This window comes from Gavia stellata, chromosome 17, assembly GCF_030936135.1.
Source record: "Gavia stellata isolate bGavSte3 chromosome 17, bGavSte3.hap2, whole genome shotgun sequence".
NCBI classification, from domain to species: Eukaryota; Metazoa; Chordata; class Aves; order Gaviiformes; family Gaviidae; genus Gavia; species Gavia stellata.
Window position 1 is genome coordinate 3,055,181 of NC_082610.1, and position 14,357 is coordinate 3,069,537.

At 43.7% G+C, this 14,357-nt stretch overlaps 1 protein-coding gene across 1 annotated transcript in view; it reads left to right on the plus strand.

Moving 5' to 3' along the window:
* Window positions 1-14,357, plus strand: part of ABTB2 (ankyrin repeat and BTB domain containing 2) — a 133,292-nt gene that overhangs the window by 77,167 nt on the left and 41,768 nt on the right. The window contains exons 2-3 of the mRNA XM_059826045.1: window positions 6,395-6,541; window positions 9,241-9,451. Coding sequence (XP_059682028.1) covers window positions 6,395-6,541; window positions 9,241-9,451 — 358 coding nt within the window. The remainder of the gene's footprint in view (window positions 1-6,394; window positions 6,542-9,240; window positions 9,452-14,357) is intronic.

Consider the following 14,357-nt stretch of genomic DNA (forward strand, 5'->3'; position numbering starts at 1 on the left):
AGCTCTTCGATGGAGAGATCCAGTTGAGCACTTGCAGAAGGTTTAAAGGTCTTTTCTCTCTGCCTGAACCTCCTCTCTCTTCTGCTTTTCCTCCTGTTTTCAATTACAGAATTACTGTTTAATGTGGATGCAGATACAAGCAACTGTGTTTGATTTTTCTTACTGCTGACAGAGACAAACTGAAAGAGATGCCTGCCTGCTTTATAGCAGAAGCCACATTATTTTCCTATATGTTAGCAATTATATGCATTGTTTCCTGATCACAAGTCTTTCTCACCATCTATAGCATGACTGTAGTTGATTATAGAGCCTGATATGTTTAGATTTGAGTGAGTTATATCAGGAACACTTTGGTTGCCTGTTTTTTGGGGGGGTGGGGGGCGTTTGTTTATATTCTGTCAGAATGATTCTGTCTTATTTTATAAAGTAAAGGAGAGTTGAGCTTTTCTAGCAGTGGTGGCTCGGCAAGAAGAAAACAGAGCTCCAGGAATTGGCATTAATTCTTGGTGGTGCTCTGTGCTCTGAATTGATTGTCAAGAGGGAACTGCGTGGCATTGTGTTGCGTGGTGGAATGGGAAACAAAAAACAAGGAGAGCCTTGAATGCTCCTTGCCATGAAGAATTACAGGACTTTGTGCAAGGTGACAGCCATCCTGATGTCACGGCCAAATTCCAATGTGGGAACTGCAATTGCAATTGGATGAGGTTTTTACCGGGTCCATTGAAATCAGTGGGATTTGGCTGTTCACTTCAGTGTAGACCGGTCATCACCGTCTGCCTTCAGAATTCTGGCCTTCCAAATCACAGCTCAGTTCACAGGGATCAGCTATCGTTCTCACCTCGCAGAATGTTTCTCATGGAATTTATCACAAGCCAAGCATTGCAAAAGTGTGCTGATGCTGGAGACCGAGACCGTTTTTTCTTACTTGGTTTCCTAATACATTTTTGTAGCACGTTCACAGCAGTTGTGATTTTGCATATGTGGCTTTTTGCGGTATTAGGGGCTTTTAGAAACAATTTCTAACGTATAAAGATGACCCTGACTTTTCTGAGGGCTTTTGTTTCTGAATGGTGTTGCCAAATAGATACTTTTTTCCTGTTGTGCTAATTTGTATTATGGTAGTGTTCAGTAATGATCGCCACTGGTTTAGGTGCAATGCAAACACAATACGCAGAGAGAATCCTTGCCTGGAGAAGCTGTTTTTATTCTGGCCAAAGGGAGAAATCAATACACGTTGTGTTGTCTCAGAGACTTTACTAGGTTTATATTTTTAAAAAAAAAAGGTACTTTTTCTGTGTCAGTAGTTTACAGTGTATGCCCCTGTCCTAATTGTATTTCTGATTCTTTGCCTAACCTGTCATGAATACAGCCAATGCAGTTCTGAAATAAGGGAGTTAGCACCCTGGGCAATTTCCGTGAGAAATCCCAGACAGCAGAATTTGAGTGCTTTCCAGATAAGTCTCCTTGGCCCTTTGCCACTTGTGAGTGGCCCCATCTTAACCTCCAGACATCATGTAAGTGTTTGAAAGTCATCAAATGACTGATGAGTTAATCACTGGGAAGTTGTCTCCCAACATGAAGGATTTAGATTAAAGTAGAGAAAGCACAGAGAATATCATTACAGCGAGGTAAAAATGATGGCTAGTGCAGTTTCATGAATGTAACATGCAAGCAGCATGAAGCGTGAAGATAACGTGGGTCCTTGAAAAATTCATTGAAATAAGGTTCAGTTTTGGGCCCCTCACTCCAAGAAGGACATTGAGGTGCTGGAGTGTGTCCAGAGAAGGGCGACGGAGCTGGTGAGGGGTCTGGAGCACAAGTCTGATGAGGAGCGGCTGAGGGAGCTGGGGTTGTTCCGTCTGGAGAAGAGGAGGCTGAGGGGAGACCTCATCGCTCTCTACAACTACCTGAAAGGGGGTTGTGGGGAGGTGGGTGTTGGTCTTTTCTCCCAAGTGACAAGTGACAGGACACGTGGAAATGGCCTCAAGTTGTGCCAGGGGAGGTTCAGGCTGGATATTAGGAAAAATGTCTTTCCTGAGAGAGCGGTGAAGCACTGGAAGAGGCTGCCCAGGGAGGTGGTGGAGTCACCATCCCTGGAGGTGTTCAAGGAACGTGTGGAGGTGGCACTGCGGGACATGGTTTAGTGGGCATGGTGGGGTTGGGTTGGTGGTTGGACTTGATGATCTTACAGGTCTTTTCCAACCTTAGTGATTCTGTGAAGGTTTTTAAATATTCAAATCTTATAATAAAATTCAGGTAAAAGTCTGCTTTTGCTTGTATCTTGATATGAAAAGAGCAGAAGTTGATGCCAGCCTCTGCATTATCACGGGACATTAAGAGATGGACCCAGGGTTCCTTACAGAAGTCGCCTTGCTTGAGAACTGGATGGATTGCCCAGCGCGGGGGAACCACGCGGAGTTTTGCACAGCTCAGGGGGAGCAATCACGTTATAGCCAAAGCTCTCAGCAGAACTGCTGCACCTCTTAAAGCAGAAAGATGTCCAAGAGTGTGAACAGACTTTTCCCTGGACCTAGCTCAGGCTGTGGAAACATTTTCAGTTGCTATTAAAAAGCATCAAATTACAGACAACAATTTCAAAATCTTTAGGCAAGCAGAATAATTTGAGCTTAAGCAACTGCTTAACTGGAATGTCACCCAGTCGTGACTGCCTGTTTTAAGATTGTTGGCAGCAAGTGCCCATGTACAGGTTTCGTATATTAACTGAGGCAGAATAAATATGTCTTTATTTCCAGCTGCTGTTTCAAAGGCTGTGGAAATATCAGAAACAAATTGTTAGCCAGCCGTGCCTTAATCGCAGCGCTACAAACGCGCTTTCAGTTGGCACTTTCAGCCATTGTAGAGAGGTGACTTCTTAGCTGCTTGTGCTCCTGAGGTTTGATCTAAGCCATGCTCAAATTAATAGGCTCTCACTAACTTCAGCTGGGCTTGGATCTTGTACTTAAAATCTTGGTTAATTAAAAAACCCACCTTGTGACCAGGATGCAGCCAGGGATGTGTAGGAAACACAAGTAGCCCACATCAGAGGAAATATTGTAAGACCAGTGGTGTGCATGCCTGAATGGTTCATTCCTGCACGGTAATTATGTGCTGTTTCACGTTGTTTTGTGGGGAAAACACGTTCTTGAGCGTCAGGAAATAAATCGGCAGTTTTAACGTGATTTCAAACAGAGAGTGTTTTGACATGAATTGATTTATTTCAATTACAGTTTTGCTTATTTAGCTAGCCATGATTAAAACCAGTGTTGCCACAAATATACAGATATGTGAATGCCAGATAGAAATCGGAATTGCCCTATGGTTTATACCAGTATAGCACCTTTGACTGCAAACTTACTGATTTTGGTGGAAGGAGAGCAGGTACCACCATTTGAGGTACAAGTAGTCATCACAATGCAGTTGCCTTTGTTATCAAACGATGTGTTTTTAATTGGTATTAAAGATTAAGTCCTGTTGCTAATTATAATACCAGTGGGCAGAGCTTGACTGCAGATGTCCTTGTGCCTGAATTTCTGATCTGAAGAGTAAAGATGATGTTTTTCCGACTCTGCGCAGTTACTGGAAACATATTGGAGAGGAACTCCTGATGAGTGTGCTGCAGGTCGAGGGCCATAAGGCTCTTTTGTAATAATTGTGGGGTACCTTTCTACTTTGCTGCCCGTTCGGTCACTGCTCTCTGTCTGTCTCAAAAGCAGTGTTGAGAGGTGTGTTTTCTCATTCCCAGGCCTGCTCGTACCTACCGAGACCTGCCAGGCGTGGGGAGCCTTTCTGAAATCCTCTGTAATGAGGGCCTGATTCACACCCCACTGCCGTCGCGGGGAAAATCCCCAATGGCATCACCGGGCTTTGGCACATGGCCACAGTCTCCGTAACTTCCTTATTTCTCTCTCGTACGTAGGGGATATTCCTCAGCTGTACCAAGACAGATGAGAACATAAATCTTGTCCGCACCTATCTAGTATGAGTAATTTTTTGAAAAGTAAATAAATCATTCCTGTTTCCTCTTACCCACAGCACCTGGCAAACTGTTAACTGAAAAACTGAGAGAATGTTGTTTCATTTGTGAGCTGACTTAAATCATTCTTCAAATCTTTATTTTTAATTCCTTGTTAGAAAACAGAACCAACTGAAACTGGCTGGCAGAGGAAATGTGCCCCCCCCCCCCTTCTTTTTTTTCCTCTGCCTGGCTTAGTATTGCAACTGCCAGTTTCTGTTTTCGCCTCTGTAGAATTATATGCCTCTATTTGAAACTTTTGACAAATCCCGTCTATTTTCATTCTCCCTCTGCCATAAATTCAATCCATATGTCTTTAAAACATCCTTTCATAGCTTTAACATGGAAAAGGAAGTGGCTTAGGCTCTGTATAGGAGGCTACAGTGTATTTAAAGCAAGCTCTTCCAGTTCACATGCATCGCTTCTGTTAGCTCTTAAAGCCTCGACTTCCTAATTATTCAGGTTACAGAGGGCATTGGCAGAGTTTTCTCCATTAACTAACAGTGATGTACAGTGAAGAAGCACAACAGGATAAATTATTCCCTTATCCTCAAAATGTCCAGGAAGTTTTTGATGCAGCCCTTGGCTTTACCACCAAGCAGGATGCAAAGAGGATGTGAAAAGGGTAGGAGAGATCAATTCAGCATAAAATATCAAAAGAAAACATCAAGACAAAGAAACAAAGCTCTTGCACAATGCACTGCCGTTCAGCTGGCAGGGTTTTGTTTGACAAGAATGCACAGCACCTACGTGACAGGAGGTCACTGCAATAGGAGTAAAGTATCTCCACATCTGAGACTGAACCGGGGTCAGAGGGTGAGGGTGGGAAGGAAATGTGGGTCTGAGCTGAAATATATTGGTATGGCTGTGCATAGATCAAAGTTGAAAAATCAAAAATACAGGATGCAGCAGGGTAAGAGCACAGGCAGTCGTGGCTGTAAGTGTCCTCGTCTGAAATCATGGAAAATTTGGGCCAGGGTATGCTACTGGCATTGCGGGATAGATCCGGAATTAAAAATATGGTAGCAGCTGAACGCGACTGAAAATACGGTAGCAACAAGGGTACAGGAACAGTGGCTGAGCGGACTGCAGAAGGCTTTTCAGAGTCCACCTGCACTGTGGATGCAGCGTCACACTGCGTTTCATCAGCTCCACCCCAGGCAGGTCCACTCTCCCACCCCAGCCTCGGCCACATATCCATGCTCCCCACCTCACATCAGCTCTAGAGGTCACATTCCCACCCTTCCCTCTGTGCCACACAGAGCAATCATGTGGCCAAAGGGCGACAAAATTCAGCTCACTAATTTGCAGAGAAAGTATTCAGCTAATGGATTTCTGGAAGGAAAGGAGGGGAGGCAGTGTTGTTTTGGGTCTCTGTGTTGCACTGACTTGCATTGTGGCTGCAGATCCACCATGCTCGACCAAAGATAACGGATGAAAAGAACGACTGGGGGGAGATGAGTGACTGCTCCTTGTAGAGACCACCTGCATCTTAACGTGTAACTGTATGTCAAGTTTTTTGTAGCATCCCCAGTCTTCACTACCGTTCCCAGCCAATTCACCCGAATGGTCTCTAGTTTGCCAACAATGCAAATGAGTTGTAGGGATACGCGCAAAGTAGGAGGGGGTCCCAATAGCAACTACGCAAAACTGCTTGCAAATCCGTCCTTCTGTTCAGTTACTGCGCATTAATGCGCACGTGTGGAAGAAAATAAAATGGAAGGAGCGTCTGTGTGGTGAATGCGTGTGTGCAATGTAATTATGTTTCTAATCTCTCTCTCTCACACAGAGGGGTCGTTTATAGAGATGAAAATATAGTCAACCTCAAAACTTGTGGGTGTAGTTTGGCATATCCAAAGGTTTGCACATGTAGAAACCACCGTCTGCGCATTTGAAACTACATGCACGTTCAAAGAACTGGCAGAGCCCGTGGTTTTGTTTTTAGAGTTGCAAAGATTGCAGCTACTGTTTGCCTTAGATGGACTTGAGGTTATCTTCCACACCTCTAAAAATCAGGCCTTTACATCTAGTAATCTGCATACAGCTGTTCAGAACCAAGCTGTCTGTGCACAGCCGAGTTGTTGTATAAACAATATTAGAGACTTCAGTAAAGCTTTTCATGTAGTTTTATCTCAACTGCAATTTGTTTCTAGTTTTTAAAGGCTGTAGAAACATCCAGCCTTACTCCCTAGAGCCTAGTTTCACTGTTCTAGCCATTCCAATGGTATTTACAGCACTGTTTGATTTTATTTGAACTGTTCGAAAGACCTCAAGTCCCCCAAGAAAGGTGCAAATGTGTTCAAGTTTCCTATCGGTAGAGACTTGCTTTTCCACTCCCGTAACTTCACTCGTAACAGGACTGTTCTTTGCTCTCATCCCCAGGTGTGCTGTCTCTGCCTGCCTACTTTAGCCCATACAACGATGGCTCGGTGTGCAGCGATGGACGGGCTGATGCTTACGCCCAGCTGGAACTCCGAACTTTAGAGCAGTCTCTGTTGGCAACTTGCGTTGGAAGCATCTCTGAACTGAGTAAGTTTCGGATGTAATCAAATGTGGGTTTCTTTCAGTGAAGCAGGAGAGCCAGTCCCTCCGCTATTGAGGTCAGTGGGAGTGTTGCCATTGTTGACAGTGTGAGCAGTATTTGGCTAACGTTGTGTAAGATTTAATTGTCTCGTGGTGCTGTTTATGAAAATCAGGTTGTTTCATTAGACTTCATATTTAATTCACCTTGGAGATGTACAAGATGTGGCTTTTCTAGCCTTTTGGTAGTTAGCGGTGTTAGTGCCAACAGAAGATGGATGCTTTTGCCTAGATGCCTCTGGAGGCGTTCGTGTACATTTGTGCAACACAGCAGTGGCACCTCCCTCAGATGGCGAAGAGGGTTCTCTTTGTTAGTGTTTGTGCAGTGGAAATGTCAAGGGTGCAGGATATTCAAGGAAAAGCTTTTTGGTTACTTAAAGAACAAAAAGCAGAGAAAAAAAAATCTGAGAGCACTTTGGTAACAAAAAGTTGTTCAAAACCTTCTTTTTTAATGCTAACCAAATGAAACGTTCCATTCCTAGACTACTCACAAAGCCCCTTTAAAGTAAACAAAAATGATTTGTGTTTTCCCGGTCTACTTTTCCCTTGCAACATTTCTGCTGGCATCACTTTCTTAGTCTCCACCATCTGAATGCTAATGAATGTCAGGGCCAGCAAGGAGTTTGTGGGTTTCACCATTTATTTTGCAACCTGCCTTAATTTGAGGTTTTCAAATTCCTTTAACACACCTCTATTTATCCTGGAACACAAGAGAACGTTTGTAGCATGGACCTAAGATTGAATACAGCTTCCTCCCTCTCTTCCCCCGTCCCTACTTTGGCCGACTTGGTCATTACATCTAGTGAATGGATCTCCTGATACAGTTGCCTACTTCTTTTTTTTTTTTCCAAATGTTGCTGCACGTTGCCAGAAAAATAAAGAGACTGAGTATGCAGAGGAGAAGGAACGTTATTCTGAGCTGAAAATTTGAATTCCAGATGCATTTCTGCTATAACTGGGCAGACTTCTGTGTTAGTACCAACGCTAGAGGATTCGTGATACTCTCGTAAAACGTTTAGATCCTGGAGAGTCAGGAGCTGCTGAGGTGGAAAGGCAGAGAGATGTTAGAAGGTTTTTCCGTTCTGAAGTAGGTCCTTAAACTGCACGCACTGTGCAACAAACGAGTGGCACACCTTTACATTGCAAACTGAGATTTTTAATACTCCATCCATCTGAACCACTAATAATGTTGTCATGTTTAGACATACAGTGGCTTCGTGGGGGTTTCTCCCTAACCTGTGTAACACTAGCACCCCATGGGTTCAGCTGGAGGTTGTTTGGCAAATTCAGAGTATTGCTGTTTTTTTTTATAAATGAACAAATAACAACTTCCTAAGAATTTCAGAGGGAGGCGTGACTAATTCATATGTGGCACGGCTGAGTTCAGGGTGCTTTCTCAGGAACCAGCTTTGCAATGGGGCGACTATTTCGGTTCCATCCTTTCCCAGTATTGTAACTGAGGACACAATAGAGTAGTATTTCCTGTGAGAGTTTTAGGGGACTGTAAAACATAAAGCAACAGAGGATTCTCCCAAGGAAAAAATAGATCCTAGCTATGTATATAGTGATCTATAGTAATCATTCAGCTCGCTGGTATGGTAGTCACACTGCTCAAAGATGTAGTGTCTGAAGCCTTTATTGCAAAGCTCTTGAGAGATTGTAATGCACCACAATAAAAGGAGAGTAAACAGGGTGTGCCCAAAGCAAGCTTATTAGACAAAGACCAGCTTTATGCGACTGCATAGCTGCTGTCTTGGGGTCATTGCTCTGTGAACTTTTAAAAAAACTGCAGTCTTAAAATCCTTTCCGAGAAGAAACTGTGTAATAGAGGTCGCCTTCTTCCAGGCCTCCTCAAGTCCACCAGTACTCTGACATAGAGGCAGGTCGGCTCGAGTTCAAAGACCAAGAGGACTGAGCAGTCCAGAAAGCTCCTGGATTGAGCTTCTGACAAGGCTCAGGGCCAAATTTCTGGCATAGCTTGTGACAGTCAGCATGATAAAGATTGGCTTTTTAATAAGAGTCAGGTCTTGTTATTCTGGAGAAACCTGCAGCTGGAGTGAGAATGAGAGAAGCAGACCCCTAAAAGAGGGATTTCTATATTGAACATAACATCATTAATTTGTCACAAGTGCCTGGGTGGGAGGGTAGAATGTCATAACCCAGTTGAAAGAAATGGGAACTATCTCATAACATAAAATGGTGATGCTGGCAATGAGAGTAAAGTATTTGTACTGGTGTTACTGGCTTTGCCTTGTGAAAAGCTATGCTCCCAGGTTGGGCAGTGGACGTTTTATGAAGATACCAGTAGTTTTTGTAGGCAGGCAAGAAACTGGTATATGTGGTTGGAAAGAGGAGAAAACCAGCATTAAAACAAGATAGAAAAATCACTGTAAAGCTGTTGTTCTGAATGTATGGTGACTGAGAGAAGTTGCATTCTATATTTTCTAACTAAAAGTTAAATTTCCCCTACAACAACCTGCAAACTGGCAGCTTGAGGACAGGTTATGCCTTTCTGGAGGAAAAAGAATACGTGCACACAAAAGACATTTCTCTTAGCTGCAAGAGTTTTTATCTACTTTAAAAAGTGTACTTAAGAGGACGTGGATGAATAGTAAAGAGATGCTTTTGCATTCTTTCTCTTTGTGCAGGTGATTTGGTATCACGAGCAATGCACCACATGCAGTGCTTGAACACCATCCGCCCAGGAATGAGCCCCATTCGGCAAACCCGGCAGCAGCAACCCATCTCCTGGTCCCCTGATGCTCTCCACACCCTGTACTACTTCCTGCGCTGCCCTCAAATGGAGTCCATGGAGAACCCCAACCTTGACCCTCCAAGAATGACCCTGAACAATGAACGGTATGTGGGTTGGTCAACTGGTAGTAGTCAGGGAGTTAGGCTAAGAAGGTCTCCTTTTGTTGAGTAACTGCCTGTGCATGGGCAGCACAGGCTGCTTTCTGGGATGCTACCTATCAGGCATCAGTTATTCCTTCAGTCAAGCCAGATTATGTTGTCGGCCTTGCCAAGTTTACGAAGCCTTGGAATTGGAACTGGAAAGTGAGCTGTTTTTTCATGCAGTCTTTCCGAGCGAGGCATATACTGTATGCTGCCAACAAGGCTTGTCTAGAGACACTGCCAAAAGTACATGTGGTTGCCTAAAGCAGTAAAGACCTTACCAAAGAAAATGTTACCTTCTGAATAGCGCCAATTAATAATTGTCATCGTTCTCAGGAAAAGCAATGCGGAGAGGCTTGAAGGGATTTATGAACATCCTTCATAAGGATTACTTCAGTTGATGCTGTGTGTCTGGTATAGAAAGAAATGTATACAGAAAGCCAATAACTAAACAGAAAATGCAGTGGGTCTCCCTACCTTCTGCCAGCATCATAACTGACTCTGAAAGTAGCCCCATTATTAGAGTGGGTCAGAAATTTTCCAGCGGGATGTTTTTTCTGTTAGAAACCTCCCTGGTTTCCTTCCTGCCCAGCTCCTTGGCAGTCTGCCTGACAGGCTGGTGTCAGCGGAGAGCTGAGGAGCCCTCGGAGCCCTGGCCACAAGTTGAGTTCCTTGACAGGTCAGGCAGCTCCTGCTCTCCTGCCTCTCAGCTGAAGGGCATTGCAGTTGCATCCTGCAGGGAGACCCAGGCCACTCTGGACTTGTTAGGTTTCCCCAGTGTGAAATGCATATCCAATTTTGTATTTATTTCAGGACTCTTACCTAAATGTGAAATTCTGGTTTCTGATTAACTCTGTTCAGTATTTACGCTAGTTTACTCTTTGGATTTATTTTAGCCTGCTGGACATCAGGCTGATGGCTCTATCCTCACCCTTCCAAAAAACAACCTGCAGTTGGGAAGGTTCATAGTGTAGTGAGGTGTTGTGAGGCCACGTTCACAAAACAAAAAAAGCACAGTGCTTGTTGGACAGGTGAGCAGGTAAAGGAGAGCATCTCTGCAGCTTTGTAAATGATGTGGATTCTTTTTCCCACCTTAGGCTTTACTGTACTGAGCCCCAGCGTCTAAACTTGATATGAAATCATGGTAACATACAAATCATTAATTCTTAAAATTAATTCTAAAAAAACCTACAAAAGTTAGCCTTGTCTCTCTTCTTCCTATCCTCTTCTGCACATGGGGGGATTATGGTGCTTTTTCCTCTGCTCCATGCTGGGTAGCCTGTTTGGTTTTTTTTACCGAGACACTTGCTGATGGCTCTCAGACTGCACTGTCTTCAGTCCGTGCATTTCTGATGCTGCAAGTCAACCCCATCTCACGCAACCCCTACGCTGGCCTGCACCCAGCCTGCCGGCTGATTTCAGCAGCCCTAAAGGCTTCTTGTAGCTGTATTCACCACCATTGGAGCTGTGGCTGATGGCTTCGTGGCCAGACCTGGGCTAGTCAGGAGTGAGAAGAGCTCTTGAGAATAATAGTAGATTGAACTGTCTCCTTTTAAGGCTCTGAATTTTCAGGCCAGGGTGCAGAAAAACATACTGGACAGAAGGCAGCCTCTATAATTGCGGTCTTGGTAAGTAACTTTAGGTTAAGGGAAACTTCAAATAAGGAGAAAAATATAAAGTTGTCACTCTTAAGCTGCCTGTTCTGCCATAATATTTTGCATGTGGCTGGTCTGTGTAGCTACCTCCACTTGTCACTTGTTTTCATTTTCTCTTGGTTGCTGAACTATCTTACTGTACTTTATTGTCGTTCGTACTGGACCGACTTCTTTGAGGTCTCAGTCTGGCAGGAGCTCAACTATTTTACAAAGTAAAAAAGATCATCTTTGTTTGTCTGATCCTCCCCCAAAATTCTTTCAAAAAGAACGATCCCTGAGCAGAACTGCAGCATCAGAGGGAACTGATGTACACGTGTGAAGAACCAAGAGGAACTAAGTGGAGTAAAATAGGAATAGGAAGAGGCATGGCTGCACAACTCGGAGCCTGTTGGTAGCTCTGTTTTTTGAGCTCACTAAATCTTAATCAAACGCCCTACCCTAGTGCAAGACTATTTATTGTGCATTTCATGTTTGCACGCTGTGCAAAAAACGAGTTTTCTTGGGGCCAGATTCTGTAAAGTTGTACAGCTGAAGCTGCTAAACAGCTTGTAACAGAAGCGTAGATTAAGCTTTCTATTTTGTGTTGTGTTCTTTTCAGTACCCTCAGTATAATGATGTTACTGCAGCTACTTGTTTTGTACACAGAGGATAATAAATGAGTTAAATCAGGAGTGCAGTTATCTCTCCAATTGCTCCCAAACAATGCTCTTCACATGGTTCACTGGAGTTTTTTTGGAATGCAGGCTGCGACTCTATTCTATTTGAAAATCCACACTAGATCCTATAACAGCTGGTGTAAGGGAAATTTCTGCCATTTTTTTCTGACCAGTACTTAGCTGTAAAGGAAATTAAAGAGGATATATTAAAATGGAGCAAAAACTGACATTAGGGGGAAGAAACCCAGAACCTGAGGACTACCAGTTTAAACAATTGGCTTTGAAAAGTTTATGAAACCTGGAAATAAAATTAATACTGCCCGGTGTACCGGAAATGAACATCCAACCCTACCTTTCATTTGTTCCCAAGATGTATTTGTACGTGTCTTACTGTATTGACCTCTGCGCACATTATTTAGCATAGCCAGTGGGATAAATACTGCTAGCAGCACTTTATACAGGAGATAGTTTACTCTTTCCTAGCTTAAGAGGAGAGATGGTTGAGGCTGCATGTGAGATGCCGGACTCGTGTCATGATAGATGAGGGCACTGATTCACCTAATGTGACTTGGCAAAGCTGTGCAGCGCAGTTTTTTTATTCTTTCCTGAGCTGTGCTAAATCAGCTGCAAACTCTGCATTGCTCTTTTGTGTATTTATGCTCTCTCTCTGGAATATACTTGTTACGTGCACTGCAATCCCAGTTTGCTTTCTACTGGAAAAAATCTGTCACAAACAAGGACAATAACACTGACCTGTTCTGCATTTGCTTGTGCTTCGGTTTCTAGGCTACTGTATAAATCTATCGGTATTGAACATCAATCTGAAATTGAGCACAGAGAGGCTGTTAGAGCTGCAGATTTGGTAAAACCTGATCTTGGGAAGATCTGTGAGCCACATTGATTCAGTGGAAGGAACTGCAGTTGTTCAGTACATCTAGAGACCTGACAACCTGCTATACGTCTTGCTTGGCTTTCTGTTGTCTGTGAGCTTTCAGTGTGTCGCACCGCGATGCAAAGTGCTGTGAAAATCATAACACTGTAGGGTCTGGAAGGTCTTTACTGTACTTCAATGTGAAGGCAAGCGTAGAATTCAAGTTCTGAAACCGTGCCTAATGGAGGGTGTCATACACCATAAAGGGCTTTTAAAAAACCTAGCTGAGTTTCTGAACATACCCTACAGCAAACTGTACAAGGTATGAAAACAATCACACTGGCACCTAGGTATGCAAGGCACCCCAGTGAACAGAGGCAGTTTAAACTCATGGAAGCTACCTGCCTTATCCATGCTAAACACCTTGGCACCTGAAGAACTGAGGTGGGTAATCTGTAGAGTTCTGCAGGAAGGGGGGGAATGTAGTCATCTCTCTAGAGCTTGGCAGATAGAGAAGCTTTCTGTTTTGGCCTCCAGCATGGGAATGATTTGGGATACCAATAGATTGAAACTCTGGAAAGTTTGTAGATTGGTTTTATCTGGTTCTGATACTTAGCTGCAGGTAAAGGCATTGAAGCAGAAGGAGAGGAGGCAGAATTGGAGAGAAAGCACCCAGGTATTATAAGCAAAACATGTGAAATATTTCCACAATGAATGCAGCTGCTTGCTGTATGACCAAGCCATGACCCACTTGGAACCCCAAAATGACAGTATTTGCTGCACGGACAGTAAACCATCTGCTATTTGATGTCACATAGGCCACCTGAGGAAGTGTTTTGCAAACACAGAGTGCCACTTGTGCAATACTTTGGCAAACACGTTAGACCCTGAGGTGAGAACTGCTGCTTTACTCAGTAACAATACACCTGACTGCCTGAAGGCTAAGAGCTCGTCTGTGTCATCAGAGAGCACATCTGTCTTTGTTGCTGCAAAAAAGTGGCTCTGCTGGGCAATAAGACTTTTAGAGTTTCTTAGAGATCATAGGCTGTATTGTGTCAGAGGTCGGACAATGTGTTTTTGGACCATGAAGAGTGAGCAGATGCGTGGCACTCCCTCTCTCTCTCTTCTCCGTTTCTGCTCTGGGTTTTTTCCCATTGCTTATGTCAGGCTGGCTGAGCTTGGGAGCACTCCACAGTGTGAGATCATGTCCCAGAGCAGCAGAGCATGTTTGCTGGGAGTGTTTGGGATACTGTGACTTGAGAAGGGCCATCCAAAGGTAAACGAAGTTTCTTTCTCCCTTCTTCGTATTTTCCCAAGTGGAATATAAAGCTTTTGTCTTATTTTTAATGGTGTGTCAAGGCAAGACTGTTCTCTCAGTGATACTTATCTTAGGGAGTATTCGTCTGCTCCCCATAGAGCACAAATCGAGGTCAATATTACAGTTTCATTTTACAGCTGGGTGGACTAGTCTACCCTAGGTTAGTTGACTTGGCCGGGATAGTGGTCTACTCTTAAAGCTAGGAATAGACACCACTGACTGCCCTCATCCTATCTCTTTTTGGTTATCAGGTGCGTACAGCATTTATTGTAGGAAAGTTAGCATGATCTAATACCTAAGAATAGGTAAAAAAGTTGGATCCCGTTTCCTCGTGTAGCTGATTATCTGTGTGTCTTTGGTAGGCTGAGCT